The sequence below is a fragment of the Drosophila biarmipes genome, chromosome 2L (genome assembly GCF_025231255.1).
Source record: "Drosophila biarmipes strain raj3 chromosome 2L, RU_DBia_V1.1, whole genome shotgun sequence".
Classification (NCBI taxonomy): domain Eukaryota; kingdom Metazoa; phylum Arthropoda; class Insecta; order Diptera; family Drosophilidae; genus Drosophila; species Drosophila biarmipes.
This window is the reverse complement of record NC_066612.1, coordinates 19,095,437-19,110,963: the sequence shown is the minus strand read 5'-3', so window position 1 is coordinate 19,110,963 and position 15,527 is coordinate 19,095,437. Positions and strand designations below refer to the sequence as shown.

The window sequence follows — 15,527 nt, the reverse complement described above, 5'->3', positions numbered from 1 at the left end:
AGTTCATGTAATAAAATGTTAATTGAAAAACTTTATTAAATATATCGTGCAAAAATGATTGGTTAAAACGAAACCAACTGGCGAGGTCCCTAAACTGGTATTGAGCCCAAAACTGAATTGAAAGTGGGTCATAAATGTGGTTAAAAATGAACAATGAAATAATTGTAAAATGTTAGTGTCATACGAACGCTTAAAGACTATACGACGAAATACGGTCCCAGATACGAGAACATCACCCCGGAAAATATGCCCGTGATCAGCATGGCAGCTGCGTACATGCCGGCAGTCGTCTGGTACTTGGCATGCACCGTCTGCGGGGCGTACATCATGCCCAGAGAGCTGAGGTACCCGGAGCTGTAGGCCATCGTGATTCCGATTGCCCAGTAGACCCAATCGTTCTCGATTAACACGGTCAATGCACGCACCTTGTCCGGTGGAACGTAGTTGCACATGATGAACAGGGGGATGAACACCAGGCGCAGCACCACCGGCACCCACAGGAACCTCGGACCCGGCCACTGGACCCAGGAAGTGGTCAAACTGCCCAGCATGGCGAACACGTTGAAGGTCGCAAAGCAAGTGATCAGCGTGAAGTAGTCCGGTCCGATTACGAAATCCTTCGAGCGGTGCACGTTCGACTGAATCGCCGGAAAAACGGCCAACGTCACGAAGAACGTGAGGAAGATGTTGAAGAGCTGCGGCGAGGCCTTTTTGAAGATCTGCCAGTAAGGCACGTTCAGCTGCTGCTTGGAGTCCGTCTTCTTTTCGCTGCTCTTGCTGATGGTCTCGTAGTGGCGGAAGAACTTATTCAGCGGCAAGGCAAAATAGGTGTCGAAGCAGAGGAGGAGCACAAGGATGGCCGTGACGAAGTAGTAGATGGCCGACGTCCTCTTGGAAGTGAAGATTTCTGAGCAAATTAGGGCCATGGCGGTGGTGAAGCAGCCGCTGATGTTAGAGCCCAGGACGACGGCACCGGTGTATTTGATGGGCAGCGAGGCCACAATTCCGTAAATGGTGTTCTGGTAGATGCCGTTGCACACGTTCAGCAGTACAATGCACACCATGGTGCTCCAGAAGAAGGCACCAGGCCACTGAGAAGAGTCCAGCATAGCCAGCACAATGGTCACCAGGAGGATGACCATCTCGAAGATGATGCTGTACACGATGCGGCTGGTTAGGTCTCCGCCGAAGTTGACGAAGATGTTCAGCCAGTTGAAGATTAGGTTGGGGATCTGCGAGGCGAAGCCCATGTTCTGCATGAAATGGGTGCGGTAGCTGACGTCCGTGGCCACCGTGTTGTTTGGCCCGAACTTGAAGTCTTCGAAATAGGACTTGGCCGTGATGAACATGTTCCATGGCATCAGCGTGCCCACGCCGTGCAGCAGGAAGATGAAGAACACAATGAGGTACTTGTCCTTGGGCGCGGACAGATTCAGTTTCCCAAGCACCGACGTGGATCCCTTACCGTTGGACTCATGGGCCGGCAGCTTGGACTCCCACGAAGGATTCAGCGTGACCGGCACCTGCTGCTTGCCAATAAAAGGAGACTTCTCCGATTTACCCTCCGCCATGGCTGCGCGGCTACTGGTTCTGTTCTGGTTCGGATTTCTTTCAGGTTCTGGTTATGCGGGCGACAGCAGTTATTGGGGCGTATGCTTGAAACCCGAAAACTTGCGCGGTCAGTTATTCTGCGCTGGGGGACGCCAAACCGGTAGGAGGGCGGGAAGGTTTGATTTTCAGCCCGAGTTATGCCACCACTCCACTTCGCTCCAGTTTCGGGATTATCCTCCTTGCGGGCGGTCGGCCTGGGATTAGGTGTCACGTGGAGCCACCGACTGCAGTGACCGGAGAACTGACTGCGCGCACTGTGATTACAGAACAGATCCCATCGAATCAAAGGTTATACACTGTTATACACTACACATAAGGCACGCGTTCTTGTACTCGTTATCGCTCTTCGAGATTATCGCCGAGTGGTATCAGCTGTACTCGATCGTACGGCGTTGCCACGTCGCTGCAAATTTTAATTTATGGGCATAGCGGCGCGCGATTTCAAGGGGTGCCGACACCCATGGGCGCAGTCTGTTTTTTTCGTAATCGCTACTGGGGGCGGGAGTTGAAACAGTTGAATAAACATGAATCGGCCACTTCCAGGCATGTTTGTCTATCGTTTTTTTAATTTAATCAATTTCAGCTGATAAGTATATATCTAAAAAATGTTTGTTTTCTTTTGCTTTAATATATGAACAAATTTGGAGTAAAAAATATCACGTCCCTTTAACGAGGCCTTTGGACTACGGCCCTGTTAGCTTCAGCCATGGCAACCATTTAAAAGCTGGAGCCATTAATTGCTTATCGCAAAAGAAAGTAATGTACTTATTATATGTATGCTATTTTTATGAGTATTTTTAGCTGGCAATAATCAGTTTGGAAATTGATTTCTTTGTTCTTACGATTGCAAACAAGCTTATTTGCTATACATTTTATTGTGACTAAGTATTTTAATATAAATGGCTGTTTATGTAATCCAGTTTAATAAATTCACGCATAAAAACTTGTTGACTTAAAAATAAATAAGCAGTACATTTTATTTATTTAACAAATTTAAAACATTTGGATCAACAGGTAGCAGAGCTGCCAGATCACTAAATGAAGTACAAGAGGAAAATATTTATACTTAACTTATATTTAAATCATGGACTGACTTTAATTTTAAAACTAGTTTGTTTTTTAATTTTTTTTCCGAAATTTTATATTTCTAAAGATTTGAAATAAAAAACCTTCAACAGGTGGCAAGGTTGTTAGATTTCGCACGCTTTCCAGCACTAAACAGTCTTCTTCTTCTTACCTCCCGCCGCCCCTCTTATATCGACGGCTTTTCTTTAGCATTAAGCACGTTAAACACGTTGTTTATAAGAATTATAACATACAAAACCAACCATGGCCACAGATACGGCCACCCCAAGGATCCAACTGGGCGACTACATAGTCATCCAGCGCCAGAAGTACACGAAGCTCCAGAAATTCGGCAGCCTAGACACCACAGCCACTTTGGGCAAGGAGACACTGGAGCTGAAGTCCCTCTTGGACCAGCCCTACGGGTCCACGTTCAAGATGTGCGTCAAGGAGACGAAAGCGGGCAAGAGGGGAGCCCAGCGCCAGCACACCCTGGAGCTGTGCAGCGAAACGGAGCTGAGGAGCACGCGGGAAGTCCTGGGTATCTCCAGCAGTGGAGCGGATAACCGGGACATCTGCGACGACGGAGAAGCGCAGACCTTGAAGCCCGAGGACATCGCCCAGCTGCGTGAGGAGTGCAACGACTCCAGCAAGATCATCGAGAAGCTGGTGGAGAACTCAAAGACCTTCCACAACCGCACCGAATACTCACAGGAGAAGTACCTGCGGAAGAAGGAGAAGAAGTACTTTGAGTTCGTCCAGATTCGTCCGCCGACTATCCGGCTTATGCTGGACATCTTCTACCGCCAGGATGCGGAGAAGGTCCTGGGTATTCGCGTGGACACCCTTTCGCAAATCATCTCCTACTCAGGCGTTTGTGGATTTGGCAGTTACCTGCTCTACGAGAGTGGCACCAATGGTCTTCTGCCGGCAGCCATGCTCAACTCTATAGGTGCAGGCACCGAGGGCACCCTGGTGCACATGCATCCGGGGAATGTTCCGCAGAAGCAGGCTCTGCTTGCTCTGAAGCTGCCTCTGGAGCAGCAACAGCGGTGCGTGTCCGTGAATTTGTACTCCGTTTTGAGAGAGTTCTACCAGGGAGGGGAGGCGAAGGCCGCTGATCTCCCGCTCGTGGAGCCCAGTGATGTAGAGCAACGGGAAAGCCAGCCAGAGACGCCAACGGAGGAACAAACGGACGCGATAGAACCCATCACCAAGAAACCCAAGCTGGATGAGGCTCAAAGTGGTAGAGAAGGTATCTATGATTATAACGCTTACTAAGCATATAATCACACAATTTCTCTTTCCTTTATAGGATCCAAAGGACCTCCCCGCTGGCACCTGGAGAACAAACGTGCCACGGCATTAATGCACGCCGAATTCGACAGCCTAGTTGTGGCCGCCAAGGAGCACCCGTCCAGCATCCTGCAAGCACTGCTGCCCCTTGTCAAGCCATCAAGACCGGTGGTGGTGTTCAGCACGTGCAAGGAGCTACTGCAGGAGACGTACATGGAGTTAAAGACCTCCGGCAAGGTGACGGGTCTGCACCTGACCTCCAACTGGCTGCGCACCTACCAGATCCTGCCCAACCGCACCCATCCGGAGGTAAACATGAGCGGAAACAGTGGCTACCTTTTGACGGGCTATACGCTAAGATAGTTGTTGTGCGACTGACAAATACATGTAAGCCTTTGTTTTGATAATATCATGCTGTGTTTAATGCCCGGCGAAGATCGTGTATAGTGTGTCCATGTACTTGTACAGCGCTCTGAAATATTCATCTAGACGGGTGGCACGTTCTTTAGCACGAAAAAGTGGCCGCACTCGCAGCGCTTTGGTCCCTCGTCCTTCTCAAGCCACATCCACTTAGGCATGCGGTCGTCCAGGCACAGGCAGCCTACAAGACGGGCATCGAATGCCGACGGCACCTCTGTGGGATCGTTCTCCCTCCCAGAGCCGCGTCTAATTATCTTGGTAAATCCCCAGGGATCCTCGCAGCCTTGCTTGGCCAATTGCATCTCGCGCTTCTGAATGCCGGTTACAAGTTGTTCGTCCTCAATCAGGGCTAATTCGGGTATGTGAACTAAGTTTTAAACCTTTGGTGGATCTAATCGCCACTTACCAGACTTTTGAACTTGAGTTGTGGATATGGGACGCGTTCCGGGAGCAGCCGTTGCTCCCCCCTGTCGGTTCAATCCCAAGCGACGGAGCAAGGAGTTCAATTTACCCTCGCGCTGGGTCAAATTCGAGATCAGGCGCTTGGATGCGGACGGGGCCTTGAGTATACGCGAAATGTACGACGACATATCTACTGCAGTTTGAGTCGAAGTATACGGAAGTCACGAGAGATAATCTTACCTCTTGGTAAGATAAATAGTTTCCAACTGAGTCTAAGGTCCTGAAAATGTTTGAATTTAGATTGAGACGCCTACTGATACCTCAGAAATCCTTAAAACTGAAAACTAAGAAACTTTTCAGTTAAAAATGCGTTTCTGCATTTCATGATCCATTCCGTTTGCTTTTTTCGACATGCAACATAAGCTCCTGCCAAATCAAATCCTTAAATATTCGCTCGAAATCACTGGTTTTCCTTTATTGTTCGCATTTCGTGTATAATTATGCATCTGCCATCAATTGCAGTGGAAAATAAGAAGGGAAACTGAAAATGAAAGCTGCGCCGCCCGTTTTCTTTTCTATGTTTACGCTTTCGAATTTTTGGGTTGATGGTTGTTTATTTGGACAGCTAAATTGGTTGACTTTTAGCTTAGTAGTTGTTGTGGTTTTGTTATTAATTTGTTTATTGAATTAATTAATAATAACTTTAAACAGCTGCCTTCTCCACCAGCTTGAACCAGTGGCCGCACTCACAACGCTTCTGGTTGCCCTTCTGCAGCCACATCCATTGCACGTAGGTCTGATCCTCTTCGCCTAAGGAGAAATACAAAAAATTAGTTACAAAGTATTCCGGGAGGAATCTAGTCTAGGTCTGGATAAGAGCACTAAGAGTTCTAACGAATTATAACCAAATTAGGTGGCACATTTCTGTTTTAGGTTGCATTTTAAGGCCTTGGGAACAAAAGCACTAGCAAAACTAAATCTTTTTTTCAATACTCGTTAAAAATACATTTATATGGATCAGAATTTAAATAGACGATCAAGAACGGATTGAACGGAAAGTCATGTTGTTGAATGTTAAATAAAATCTCGAATTCTAAAGTGAATCTTTGCTAAAAAATATATAGTACTAAGTCCGTCAATATTGTTTTCTTAGAATGCAGGTTGAAGCCAAACTGAACTTTTTGATAATTAAGTAGAAAATAAGATCAACGTTAAGGTACGAAAGACGGTTTTCGAAAGTAAGAAATCCGTGTAGGTAATTAACTGGGATTTGGCATATCTCTTGTGCTTCTATCCTGCCCGCTTTCGGTGTCCTGGTCTACTCACAGATGCAACCCACAATGCGGGCATCGAAGGCCGATGGAATCAGGTTGGGGTTCTCCTTGGTGCCGGCGCCCCGCTTGAAGACCTTCATGTCGAAGGGATTATCGTTGCCGGCGGCCTTGAGCAGCAGCTCGCGCTTCTCGATACCAGTGGCGTGCTCCAGAGGATCGTTCATCACTGCAATGCGGAAAAGGAGTCATTAGAACCGATTGGATTAGCTCATAAATTGATAAGCGAGTGGTCGCATTGGTTACATAAACAGCAGACGCCCCAAGCGCAGAGGCGTCATTAGCAATGGGGCCTTTTGGGAGGGTGAATCCCGGCCAGCTTCCATCGAAGTGCTAACTCCGCGGTGGTGCATCTCCGCTCCCCCTCTCTCCGTCCATAAGTCACACATTTCGCTGCGCATAGTTATTACATAACCTCGCACTTTCCAATGGGCACTTTTTGGGGGCCCAAAACTGCAGCTTCCCGGGGTTAACTACTGCTGCGACTTGGTGTTGACCCATCTGGTGTTCATAATTATGCAATTATCCAGGCCAGAACCTCCGCCACTTTCGGCGAACGTGACCAGGGGAGCAGCTGTCCGTGGGATTTGCCTGCTGCTTTTCACCACTTACTTTTGCAGAAGCGCACGGGCGTGTAGGCAACATTCTGGCGTGCGGCGGCACGGAGCGCCATGCGTCCACAGATCGATGCCATTGTTCGTTTTGCGAAAATTTCGGTCGGTCTTAGAGGGTGAACCAAAAATTCTTTCGTAATTTTTCACACGGCGAGGCGGCGTTGCCAGATGGGCTAGACTTAAGGACAGTGCGCGACAATCCGCCCGGATTAAGTGTTGTAAAATGCAGCTTTTCCGCCTATCGATAGTGCGGCGTTGCCATCTGGTCCACCAGAGGCCGCCACCGCGTTGCCGGGTAACCGCAGGCACAAACAAAAGAAATAAATAAAATCTTTGTTAAAAACGGCAATAAAAATGTCTAACAAGCCGGTTATCTGCTTTGATACATCAAAAAATGAGCGCTTTCAAATATCGGACAACTACAAAATGCTTCACCGGAAGCTGAAGGTCAATTGGAATGTGGAACAGTTAGTATGCCAAAAGTTTTGTATATACTCTTTAGATATCTGACTGGAAATGGTTTTTTTATTTTGTAATATACTTAAAAAACTACAGTGGCTCGCAGCTTATTTCGTGCAGTTACCTAACAAAAGTTTAAGTCGTTATTCCGGCTAAACTAAAAAAGATAAAAAAAAATTTTAATGCAGTATCTTAATACGGAATATTAACTTGTTTATTAAACGAAAGCTATTTTTTTAATCATAAAAACAAAATAAAAATAAAATAAATAAATAAAAACAAATTAAAACCAAAATGTACAGGCTTTTTCCATGCCGCAGCTTATTTCGTGCAGTAAGTTTAAAGTCAAAACATTGAATATTTAGTCTTAAAAATCACAGTTTATTTTATTATTTGATTATTTAAAATACTAACAAATACATAATTTATGAAATTTTGAGATTGGTCACACTTGCATAAAAAGATACGGGGGAATTACCGAAATGGCACCACGCACAACCATTGAGCAGCGAGAACTTGTGCTTAAACACTTTAAAAGTGGAAAAAGTCAGCGGGTCATTGCAGAAATGGTATTCCTAAGTCCCAGTACTGTAAAATACATCATCCAAAGGTTTGTCCGAGATAAAATAAAAATAAATAATAATAAAATTTTCAACGACCATGAAGAAAATTAAGGAAAACCCCAAGCTATCAGCCCCAAAAATAGCTTCAGAGGTCGAGGACGAAATGGGCAAGAAGTGTAGTCCTGATACGGTGCGTCGTGTGCTGCACGATCGTAACTTCAATGGTCCAGTACCACGGAAGAAGCCTTTTATCAGCAAGAAAAATATTGCTGCTCGGCTAAAGTTTACAAAGGAGCACATACATTTACCGAGTTCGTTCTGGGATGATGTTATCTTTGCTGATGACTAAAAATTTAACATTTTTGGTTCAGATGGACGGCAACCAAATACAGAGTTGGAAAATAAGCACCTGAAACCCACGGTCAAGCATGGCGGGGGTCACTTCATGGTTTGGGCCTGTATGGTAGCCTTTGGCGTGGGTAACCTCGCTTTTATTGATGGCATCATGGATGTTAAAATGTACTTTAAAATTTTAGAGGATAACCTACTGCAAACTGCTGAAAAACTTGGCATACGCGATCGATTTCGATTTCACCAGGACAACGATCCGAAGCATTAAGCAGGAATTGTGAACTCTTGGCTTATCTGGAACTGCCCTCATGTCGTTATAATGCCAGCACAGTCTACAGATTTGAATGTGATTGAAAATTTATGGGAAATATTGGACATTGCTATAAAAAAGAGGAAGAGTTCGAACAAAAACGACCTAAAAACTGTTCTTATGGAAGAATGGCAAAAAATTCTAGTGGAAACCACTAAAAAGCTATTTTTATCCATGAAAAATCGTCTCAAAGCCGTCCTGAACCAGAAAGGAGGTCACACTAAATATTAGCGGTCAAATTACACATAATAAGTTACGTAGAAGCTACTGCACGAAATAAGCTGCGGCATGGAAAAAGCCTGAAAATTTTGTTTTTATTAAATAATTATTTTTGTTTTTATGATTAAGAAAATCGCTTTCATTTAATAAACAAGTTAATATTCCCTATTAAGATACTGCATTTAAATTTTTCTGTTATCTCTTTTAGTTTAGCCGGAATAACGACTTAAACTTTTTTTTAGGTAACTGCACGAAATAAGCTGCGAGCCACTGTACGTCCTCGAGTTCCCAAATTTGTGTACCTTATTGTTTCTAGGTACATTATACAAGTTTTAATAATCCCCCTTGATTGAATTTAATTACCAATATGGCCTGATAAAAAAATATATTATTAACTAATAAAAAAATGTAAGAACCTTGTAAATTTGACTTGCAGTTCGTAGTAACTTTGCAAATAGAGTTCTAGATATAATACCAATTTATATTCAATCGAACTGTATGTATACCTATAGAAACGATGCGGAGCTCAGAAAGGAGCGACTTGCTCGAATAAAAGTTTTTGTACTCGCCGGGCCTCAGGATCGCTTTACGGAGGACGAGTTTGAGGTGCTGAAGCACTACGTCGAGGTGCAAGGAGGAAGCCTGCTGGTGCTCCTGGGCGAGGGAGGGGAACCGGAGTTCAATACCAACGTAAACTTTTTCCTGGAGCAGTACGGGATCTACATAAACGGGGACAATGTGGTGCGACCGCACTACTACAGGAATTTCCATCCCAAGGAATGCATCGTGGGAGGCGGCGTTGTCTGCGAATCTATGTGGCGACACCTCCTCAAGCTGGACATCGAGAAGGTGGACTACGATTTCAGTGACGAGAAGTACAAGATACACTTTCAATACCCCTATGGAGCCACTCTAAACGTGTCTGAGCCCGCGAACGTCCTGTTGACCACGGGTCCAGTAGTGTACCCCTTCAATCGCCCCCTGGCAGGCTACTTTACTAACGGAAAAGGTGGAAAGATCCTAGCGTTGGGGTCTGGATACATTTGGCACGATAAATATCTGCAGGATAAAACCAACGATGCCATATTTGAGTACTTGCTTAAGCTGCTCGGAGGAGACGAGATAACCTATAGTCATTTAGATTTCAATGATGTTGAGGTGAGTTAAATTTTAACACGAACTTAAAGTAGAACAGATTTCTGTTCGAAACTTTTATTAGATGGGGGAATGAGGTTTGGTGTTGGCATAACTATTATATGTACCTTTTATTACATTTTTAAAATAAAAGAAATTTACCAAATTTGTTTCAATAGGCAAACTTAATATCATATTGTAGATAGCAATTTGTTTCAATAGGCAAACTTAATATTTAATTTCCAAAAAAGTCGTTTATGGCTGTATCATATTGTAGATAGTATAGTTTTTTAATTTAAGCAATTTAAGTTTTATTGTAAATACGTTGTAGTGATTCCCATCCCCTTATCTTCCTTAGCTCAGTGACAACAAGCATTTCACCGACCTGGCTTTCCTGGCCGACATGCCCAAGGCCTGTCTTATCGACTCCATTGGCACCGAGATGCCCACGGACTTCAAGCAGATGTTCGACATGAAGCTCTGCGCCCTGAGCAACCATCTGCTCAAGGAGGTCATCGATGCCTACGAGCAACTGCACGTGAAGTATGAGCCTCTCAGGATCATCAAGCCGCAGTTCGAGATCCCGCTGCCCAACCTCCAGTTGGCAACGTTTCCGCCCATCTTCAGCGAGCCACCCGCTCCGCCGCTGGAGCTGTACGATCTCGACGAGACCTTTAGTGGAGCTCGATCCCAACTGGCTCACATGACCGGCCAGTGTCTGCAGGCGCTGCAGGCCAAGGAGCCCCAGAGGAGGGCCCTCAACCAGCGGGAACTGGAGAACTACGTGAAGGAGTGCGCCAGGATTACGGCCATTGTCGATGAACGGCAGGACATGGCTGCCCGCGAGATACTCAACATTGTGGCCCGCCAGATTGTCAGTTACAGACCTTATGCAGAGGATTAGGACGCTCCGATTACGACATTCCTGGCAGTGTTTTTTTGGGCTAATCAGCAGAAACAGAATTATGTGAATATAAAATTTAAAATTAAAAACCTGCTCTGTTTTATGTAAACATGTTGGCGACTCGAATTCAAACATGGCCGGCAAGCCAGCGAAAGAACGCTCCTCCGTTCTCCGCAGGGCTCCCGAGTTAAATTACACCGAAGGCAATTTTTGGAGTGCGGGAAACACAAGACCTGTGGGAAGTAAAGCTATATTGCTGCACTTACCCTATGCTCTCCCACCGTTAAGTACGAAAATTGTTTACTTAACACAATTAATTATTAGTATTAATATTTCCCCATACGCCAGGGCTCCTCTCACCCTGCTGAATATCCGAAATATACCCCGAGAGCTGTTCTGTTTTTAGGTGTCAACGATTTGTTTCCGCTTTTCTAGAGGGGAAGCCTCGTCCCTCGCTGCTAATTGGTATGGAAGGCGGAAGGTGGGGAGGTTTTAGTGTGTGAAACCGCTAGTTAATGCTTGTCACAACAAATCTTGTCATCAATCTAGGCTCCCTGGGGAGACCCGGTGTCCCAGGGAGCGGAGTCCTGTAAAAAACTCTTGCACAACTGACGGTTGTAAATTGTTTGGATGTTCCTCTGAGGCGGACACGAATTCTCTGGAGCTTACGAGGAAGCAGGATACTTTGGGGAAAGAAGAACCTGATACTAAAAAACGAAACAAACGCAAATTTAAAACTGAATCTTGTATGGAGTATAAATATATAAACATCCTTTGCAACTCAAAATATATCGATCTAAGCAACTTTTTGGTTTCATTTCTGACCTTGATTTTTGGTTGACATCCTTACACACTGCATATATCTTTGATACGTTTTTTTTCTACACTTCTACTACCTTATAAAGAGGATTTAAAATTTGTTTGAAGAAACATGTTTACCTTAAAATGCAATGAAACCGCAAATCTGGGAAAGAAAATAAATAAATACGATGCTACATAACTATGAACTAGGTGTCGTTAGCATTTCGTTTAGAATATTCGTAATTACTTAGTCTAATTTAAAAATAAATATTTTTTTTCTTAATACTTTAATATTTTTGCGTTTAAATGCCTTCGCGATATCGATTTAAAATTTCCCCTTTGTGAGGGCAGCTAGCACCATCCAACCCAAAGCACTCCGTTTGTGCGGCCAAGAGTGGTGGTGGCGACCCCGAATCCCCGCCAGCGGCTGTGCAATCAATCAATATTGAAGGTTCCCACACCGCAGGCGGGGATCTGGAACTGGAACTGGAACTCCATGGGTCCCCGATCCCTCGCTGGTGCGTTGGCCATTTTGTTTGCTATTTCTGCTTGGCTTTTTTCTTCAGCTGACCGCTAAATATAACGCTGGACGGCTAAGCCGAGGAGGTGGAAAGGCAGTTCGGGGTGCAATAATCTGTCAGGGGAAAAGAGGTTGGGCTGAAATCGGATACGGGCCAAGTAGGAAGTTACCTTGAGTGCATTTCTATATATTGACAGTGACAATGCCCGCCCAAGTCCAAGTTGCAGTTCATTCATGGTTTCAGTTGGTTCTCTTTTCCTCTTTTTTAATTTTTAACGCAAACAGGTTCACAGGCTCACGGCATAGAAGCCGCACAAGTTTTTCCCGGCTGCTCATCCTCATCCTCGTCCGCCCTCCACTTTTCCCCAGCCACCTGGCCACCAAGGGCATTTTCATTAACTGGAAGGGGGAAACCGATTTTGTTTGCCAAACGAATCCAGCTGTATTTGCCGCACTTCCGTTCTCCCAAAAACAAGCGCAAATATTCGAAAGAGTCCTGACTTTTCAAGTGGCCCGTTTTATTTCTCGTCGGCATACCTTTTCCAGCTGGGACACTCGTGGGCCCAACCAAATCCGACTTAATAAATTAGTTATTTTCCCGAACTGGCCAGCATTTGTCACCTGTGCGAGGGGCTGGGTGGCTGGAAATTCCGGGAAAACCCTCATGGAGCCGCACGGCGTGATGCGGGTCGTCGCGACATCATTTTAATTAAATTACAACCACCAAAACGTGCGACACTATAATAATTTTTATTCATTGTCAAAAATGGGCAATCATAAAAAACAACACGTCTGCGTCGCAGCTGGTAAAGGCCAGGCTGGGGAGGGGGAGGGGGAGGGGCTGAGAGTGCGGGGGAAGCTGGCCAGACACATCCACATCCATATCCAGCAACATAAACAGACACTATCTCACATAAAGGGAATGTAACAATCAATTAGCGGGCCAGATAGGTTAGACTGGGGAGTTAACCCTTGGGGATCTATTTTTTTGGCTTTATTTGACACGTTATGTTTTTGTATATTTATAAATTTTAAACATATTTATTTGTTAAGGTGTCACCTACAAGAACTGGAAAACTGTCCCAGAAAACTTTAACAGATTTTTGATGAGGAATGTTAAATAAAACTAATAGATATTAATTCCCAATTTCATAAGTTTTGAGCGAATGGTGAGATATCTTCCGAAAAATCTATGATTTCATATATCTTCTCTTTATTGGATCTTAAGTGCCAAATATTTTAATTTAACCTGCAGGACTGACAGCCAATCGTTGCATAACCATTTTTAAAAGTGAATACAATAATGAATGCAATAAAAATTGATTGATTTTTATTTTTTAAAGGCCATATTATCATGAAATGTCATTCAATATATTTCCTACTCGTAATACTATATAGTTGGAATGGGTTGTCTATATTATAAAAATCGTTCTTGACTTGTCTTGTTAACGTTGCCACAACCTTTAATTTTTTGGAAGAAATGCTTATAACCTTTTAGATATGCTGCCAACTGTCTGTCGTTCTTGGCCCCTCTGGCCCGCGACCGGGTTAAACCGCTCCGGACGCCGTTGACCCAAGATTGGCTTGGCACGCTTCTTCGTCCGCTTGGGCTGGATTGGATCTTTGTCTTTGTTGTTGTTCAATGGCGGGGCAGGCCAGACCAAGCTGTTGTCGCTGTGGGGCCCAATGTCAATGTCTATATGGCCATCATCCGAATAGAAAGCTTGTCTTTTATGTTCTGGCATTGTTATTAATTTATCATTAAGTCGCCGTTGTACAACAGGCTCTAATGATGCGTGTAAATGCTAAACAAATCACACACCCCGCCCAGGAAATACCGACTCGAGACCAAAATATCACACACTAAGCCAGGGGAAATGTGCTCGAAGCGCGTGTACAATTTAAAATGAAATAAAATCGGGCGGCGCAGCTTTCGAAATTTTATGAGCTTGTTGTGCTTATTAGTCGCACCACGAGAAATGGCGACAGGCCACAACACCACCAAGCTCAAGAACAACCGAAACAGCAACAACCATAACAACAACAGCCACAACATGCATTTCCACGGCTAATTTTTCACGCGTACTCCGACTTCAGCTCCAGCTCCGACTGCAATCCCACTCCCATTCCCGCTGCCAAAGTCGGCAACCGACAGCGACAGCTCCTGACCAGGCTATCACTTGCCAGAGTTCCGCCAGGGTATCCTCGTTATGTTGGGGTCTTTGTTCTTAAAAAGGTTGCAATGCGGCGTTTGCCAATGATCAGTTTCTATCCTAATAAACCATGTTAAATAAATCTAATTTGAAAATTTAAAGATAAATTATAATTGAGTTCTAGCATTATATTTGCGTTGACTAGTCTCAATTTAATGTATTTTGCTCTGTATTGATTCTTAGTTTCATAAAAGGTACTAAATATCTAGAATATCAACTTACATTTTAGTGATCTATTGATTATTCTCATCTAATATAGAATTTTAGTCAAATTTGAAATTTTGGGAAGCAATAAATCAAAGCATAAATAAAAATTTGCTTAGTTTTAAAAGCATGGATAAAGATAATTGTAAAAGATAGATCAACCAGCATTCGACGAGCTTCAGTTGGCCTCCATAGGTTCCCCGTGCTTTATTTTTATATTTTTTGGCACGCCAGACACGCACGAGAAATTCCAAGAGATAAGGATCGTGTACAACAAGGTGTATTATGGACCCCCAATCCAGAGTTCCCAATCCAGAGTTCCCAATCCAGAGTCCCCGATTCGGAGCTCCCACCCCCGGAGTCCCCGTCGCACTGGCCCCCCGTTCGGCAGCCACAGGCCCACTGTCCTCCGGTCGAGTGCCACACTGTTGACTCTGTTAAATTGCCAGTATTTATGGTTTTGCCTGCACGGGCTGACTTGTTAAATGGGTGTTCCCTCCAGCAGCCTCTCGGGGATGCCATCCCGACGGCGGGATCCCGAGATGTGGTCTTGCACCCGTACCCCGGACTCCTTGAGAGCTGGTAGCTGCAAAACGTTTAGGGACAAAACGTGTTGGCCCGATAAGGCAGCTGGCCGTGGCGAAGGGCCTGCCCATCAATTTGACGTCTGCCCGTCAATGCTTTTAGTTTTTGTTGTAGCGGGGCAGCACGCCATTTTGAAAGGGCCCCATAGATCGCCGACGGGTCCAGTATCTCGTTCTGTGCCGTTTCCACATGCGAATGTGCAGCTAAGCAGAAATGCGCAATGTCGTCGCCGAAGCTATAAAAATGTCAAAACATGCAACAAATAAAGAAGAATTATAAAGAAATCTAGCGGGAGAAGAATCACACAAAATAAGAGCACGTCAGTTCGGAGAGCTCCACCAAGTCCAACCCAGTCGTCTGTGGCTTATTCTCTGCAAAGTGCTAAGGTGGCTCGGGTTCAGGTGACTTCTTGTAAGCGGATAGTGACAAGAGGGGAGCGCTTTGAGTTGGAACCTATGTATGTATACTTTTCTAATTTTTCGTAACTTATTTGTATTTTAAATTTTTATGAAAGATGTAAGAAAA

The 15,527-nt window shown here is 44.7% G+C and overlaps 5 protein-coding genes across 5 annotated transcripts; 2 read left to right on the top strand and 3 right to left on the bottom strand.

Moving 5' to 3' along the window:
* Positions 1-2: 2 nt before the first annotated feature.
* On the bottom strand, positions 3-1,964 carry LOC108034004 (equilibrative nucleoside transporter 1). The gene has a single exon (XM_017108734.3). It carries the CDS (start codon positions 1,569-1,571, stop codon positions 198-200), a length of 1,374 nt encoding a protein of 457 aa, XP_016964223.1. The 5' UTR covers positions 1,572-1,964; the 3' UTR covers positions 3-197.
* An 867-nt stretch (positions 1,965-2,831) lies between these two features.
* Positions 2,832-4,381, top strand: LOC108034279 (tRNA (adenine(58)-N(1))-methyltransferase non-catalytic subunit TRM6). The gene is made up of 2 exons (XM_017109138.3): positions 2,832-3,931; positions 3,992-4,381. Exons 1-2 carry the CDS (start codon positions 2,941-2,943, stop codon positions 4,333-4,335), a joined length of 1,335 nt encoding a protein of 444 aa, XP_016964627.1. The 5' UTR covers positions 2,832-2,940; the 3' UTR covers positions 4,336-4,381.
* LOC108034280 (cytochrome c oxidase subunit 5B, mitochondrial) lies at positions 4,367-5,079 on the bottom strand. The gene is made up of 2 exons (XM_017109139.3): positions 4,799-5,079; positions 4,367-4,741 (listed from the first exon to the last, which is right to left on the bottom strand). Exons 1-2 carry the CDS (start codon positions 4,980-4,982, stop codon positions 4,458-4,460), a joined length of 468 nt encoding a protein of 155 aa, XP_016964628.1. The 5' UTR covers positions 4,983-5,079; the 3' UTR covers positions 4,367-4,457.
* Positions 5,080-5,243: 164 nt separating this feature from the next.
* Positions 5,244-6,930, bottom strand: LOC108034245 (cytochrome c oxidase subunit 5B, mitochondrial). Its single transcript, XM_017109097.3, has 3 exons — positions 6,738-6,930; positions 6,121-6,294; positions 5,244-5,604 (listed from the first exon to the last, which is right to left on the bottom strand). The coding sequence occupies exons 1-3, from the start codon at positions 6,817-6,819 to the stop codon at positions 5,498-5,500; spliced, it is 363 nt and encodes a 120-aa protein (XP_016964586.1). The 5' UTR covers positions 6,820-6,930; the 3' UTR covers positions 5,244-5,497.
* Positions 6,931-7,066: 136 nt separating this feature from the next.
* Positions 7,067-10,788, top strand: LOC108034246 (intraflagellar transport protein 52 homolog). Its single transcript, XM_017109098.3, has 3 exons — positions 7,067-7,206; positions 9,154-9,799; positions 10,134-10,788. The coding sequence occupies exons 1-3, from the start codon at positions 7,094-7,096 to the stop codon at positions 10,677-10,679; spliced, it is 1,305 nt and encodes a 434-aa protein (XP_016964587.1). The 5' UTR covers positions 7,067-7,093; the 3' UTR covers positions 10,680-10,788.
* The last annotated feature ends 4,739 nt before the right edge of the window (positions 10,789-15,527 follow it).

What these genes read in the sequence shown, in the direction of transcription:
- LOC108034004 (XM_017108734.3), bottom strand. Translation starts at nt 1,571, where the DNA reads ATGGCGGAGGGTAAATCGGAGAAGTCTCCTTTTATTGGCAAGCAGCAG.
- LOC108034279 (XM_017109138.3), top strand. Translation starts at nt 2,941, where the DNA reads ATGGCCACAGATACGGCCACCCCAAGGATCCAACTGGGCGACTACATA. An exon ending in GGCTCAAAGTGGTAGAGAAG is followed by an intron (nt 3,932 to 3,991) that starts GTATCTATGATT and finishes TTTCCTTTATAG; the next exon opens with GATCCAAAGGACCTCCCCGC.
- LOC108034280 (XM_017109139.3), bottom strand. Translation starts at nt 4,982, where the DNA reads ATGTCGTCGTACATTTCGCGTATACTCAAGGCCCCGTCCGCATCCAAG. An exon ending in AACTCAAGTTCAAAAGTCTG is followed by an intron (nt 4,742 to 4,798) that starts GTAAGTGGCGAT and finishes TACCCGAATTAG; the next exon opens with CCCTGATTGAGGACGAACAA.
- LOC108034245 (XM_017109097.3), bottom strand. Translation starts at nt 6,819, where the DNA reads ATGGCATCGATCTGTGGACGCATGGCGCTCCGTGCCGCCGCACGCCAG. An exon ending in GCCCGTGCGCTTCTGCAAAA is followed by an intron (nt 6,295 to 6,737) that starts GTAAGTGGTGAA and finishes TCCGCATTGCAG; the next exon opens with TGATGAACGATCCTCTGGAG. An exon ending in CCGCATTGTGGGTTGCATCT is followed by an intron (nt 5,605 to 6,120) that starts GTGAGTAGACCA and finishes ATTTCTCCTTAG; the next exon opens with GCGAAGAGGATCAGACCTAC.
- LOC108034246 (XM_017109098.3), top strand. Translation starts at nt 7,094, where the DNA reads ATGTCTAACAAGCCGGTTATCTGCTTTGATACATCAAAAAATGAGCGC. An exon ending in GTCAATTGGAATGTGGAACA is followed by an intron (nt 7,207 to 9,153) that starts GTTAGTATGCCA and finishes GTATACCTATAG; the next exon opens with AAACGATGCGGAGCTCAGAA. An exon ending in TAGATTTCAATGATGTTGAG is followed by an intron (nt 9,800 to 10,133) that starts GTGAGTTAAATT and finishes TATCTTCCTTAG; the next exon opens with CTCAGTGACAACAAGCATTT.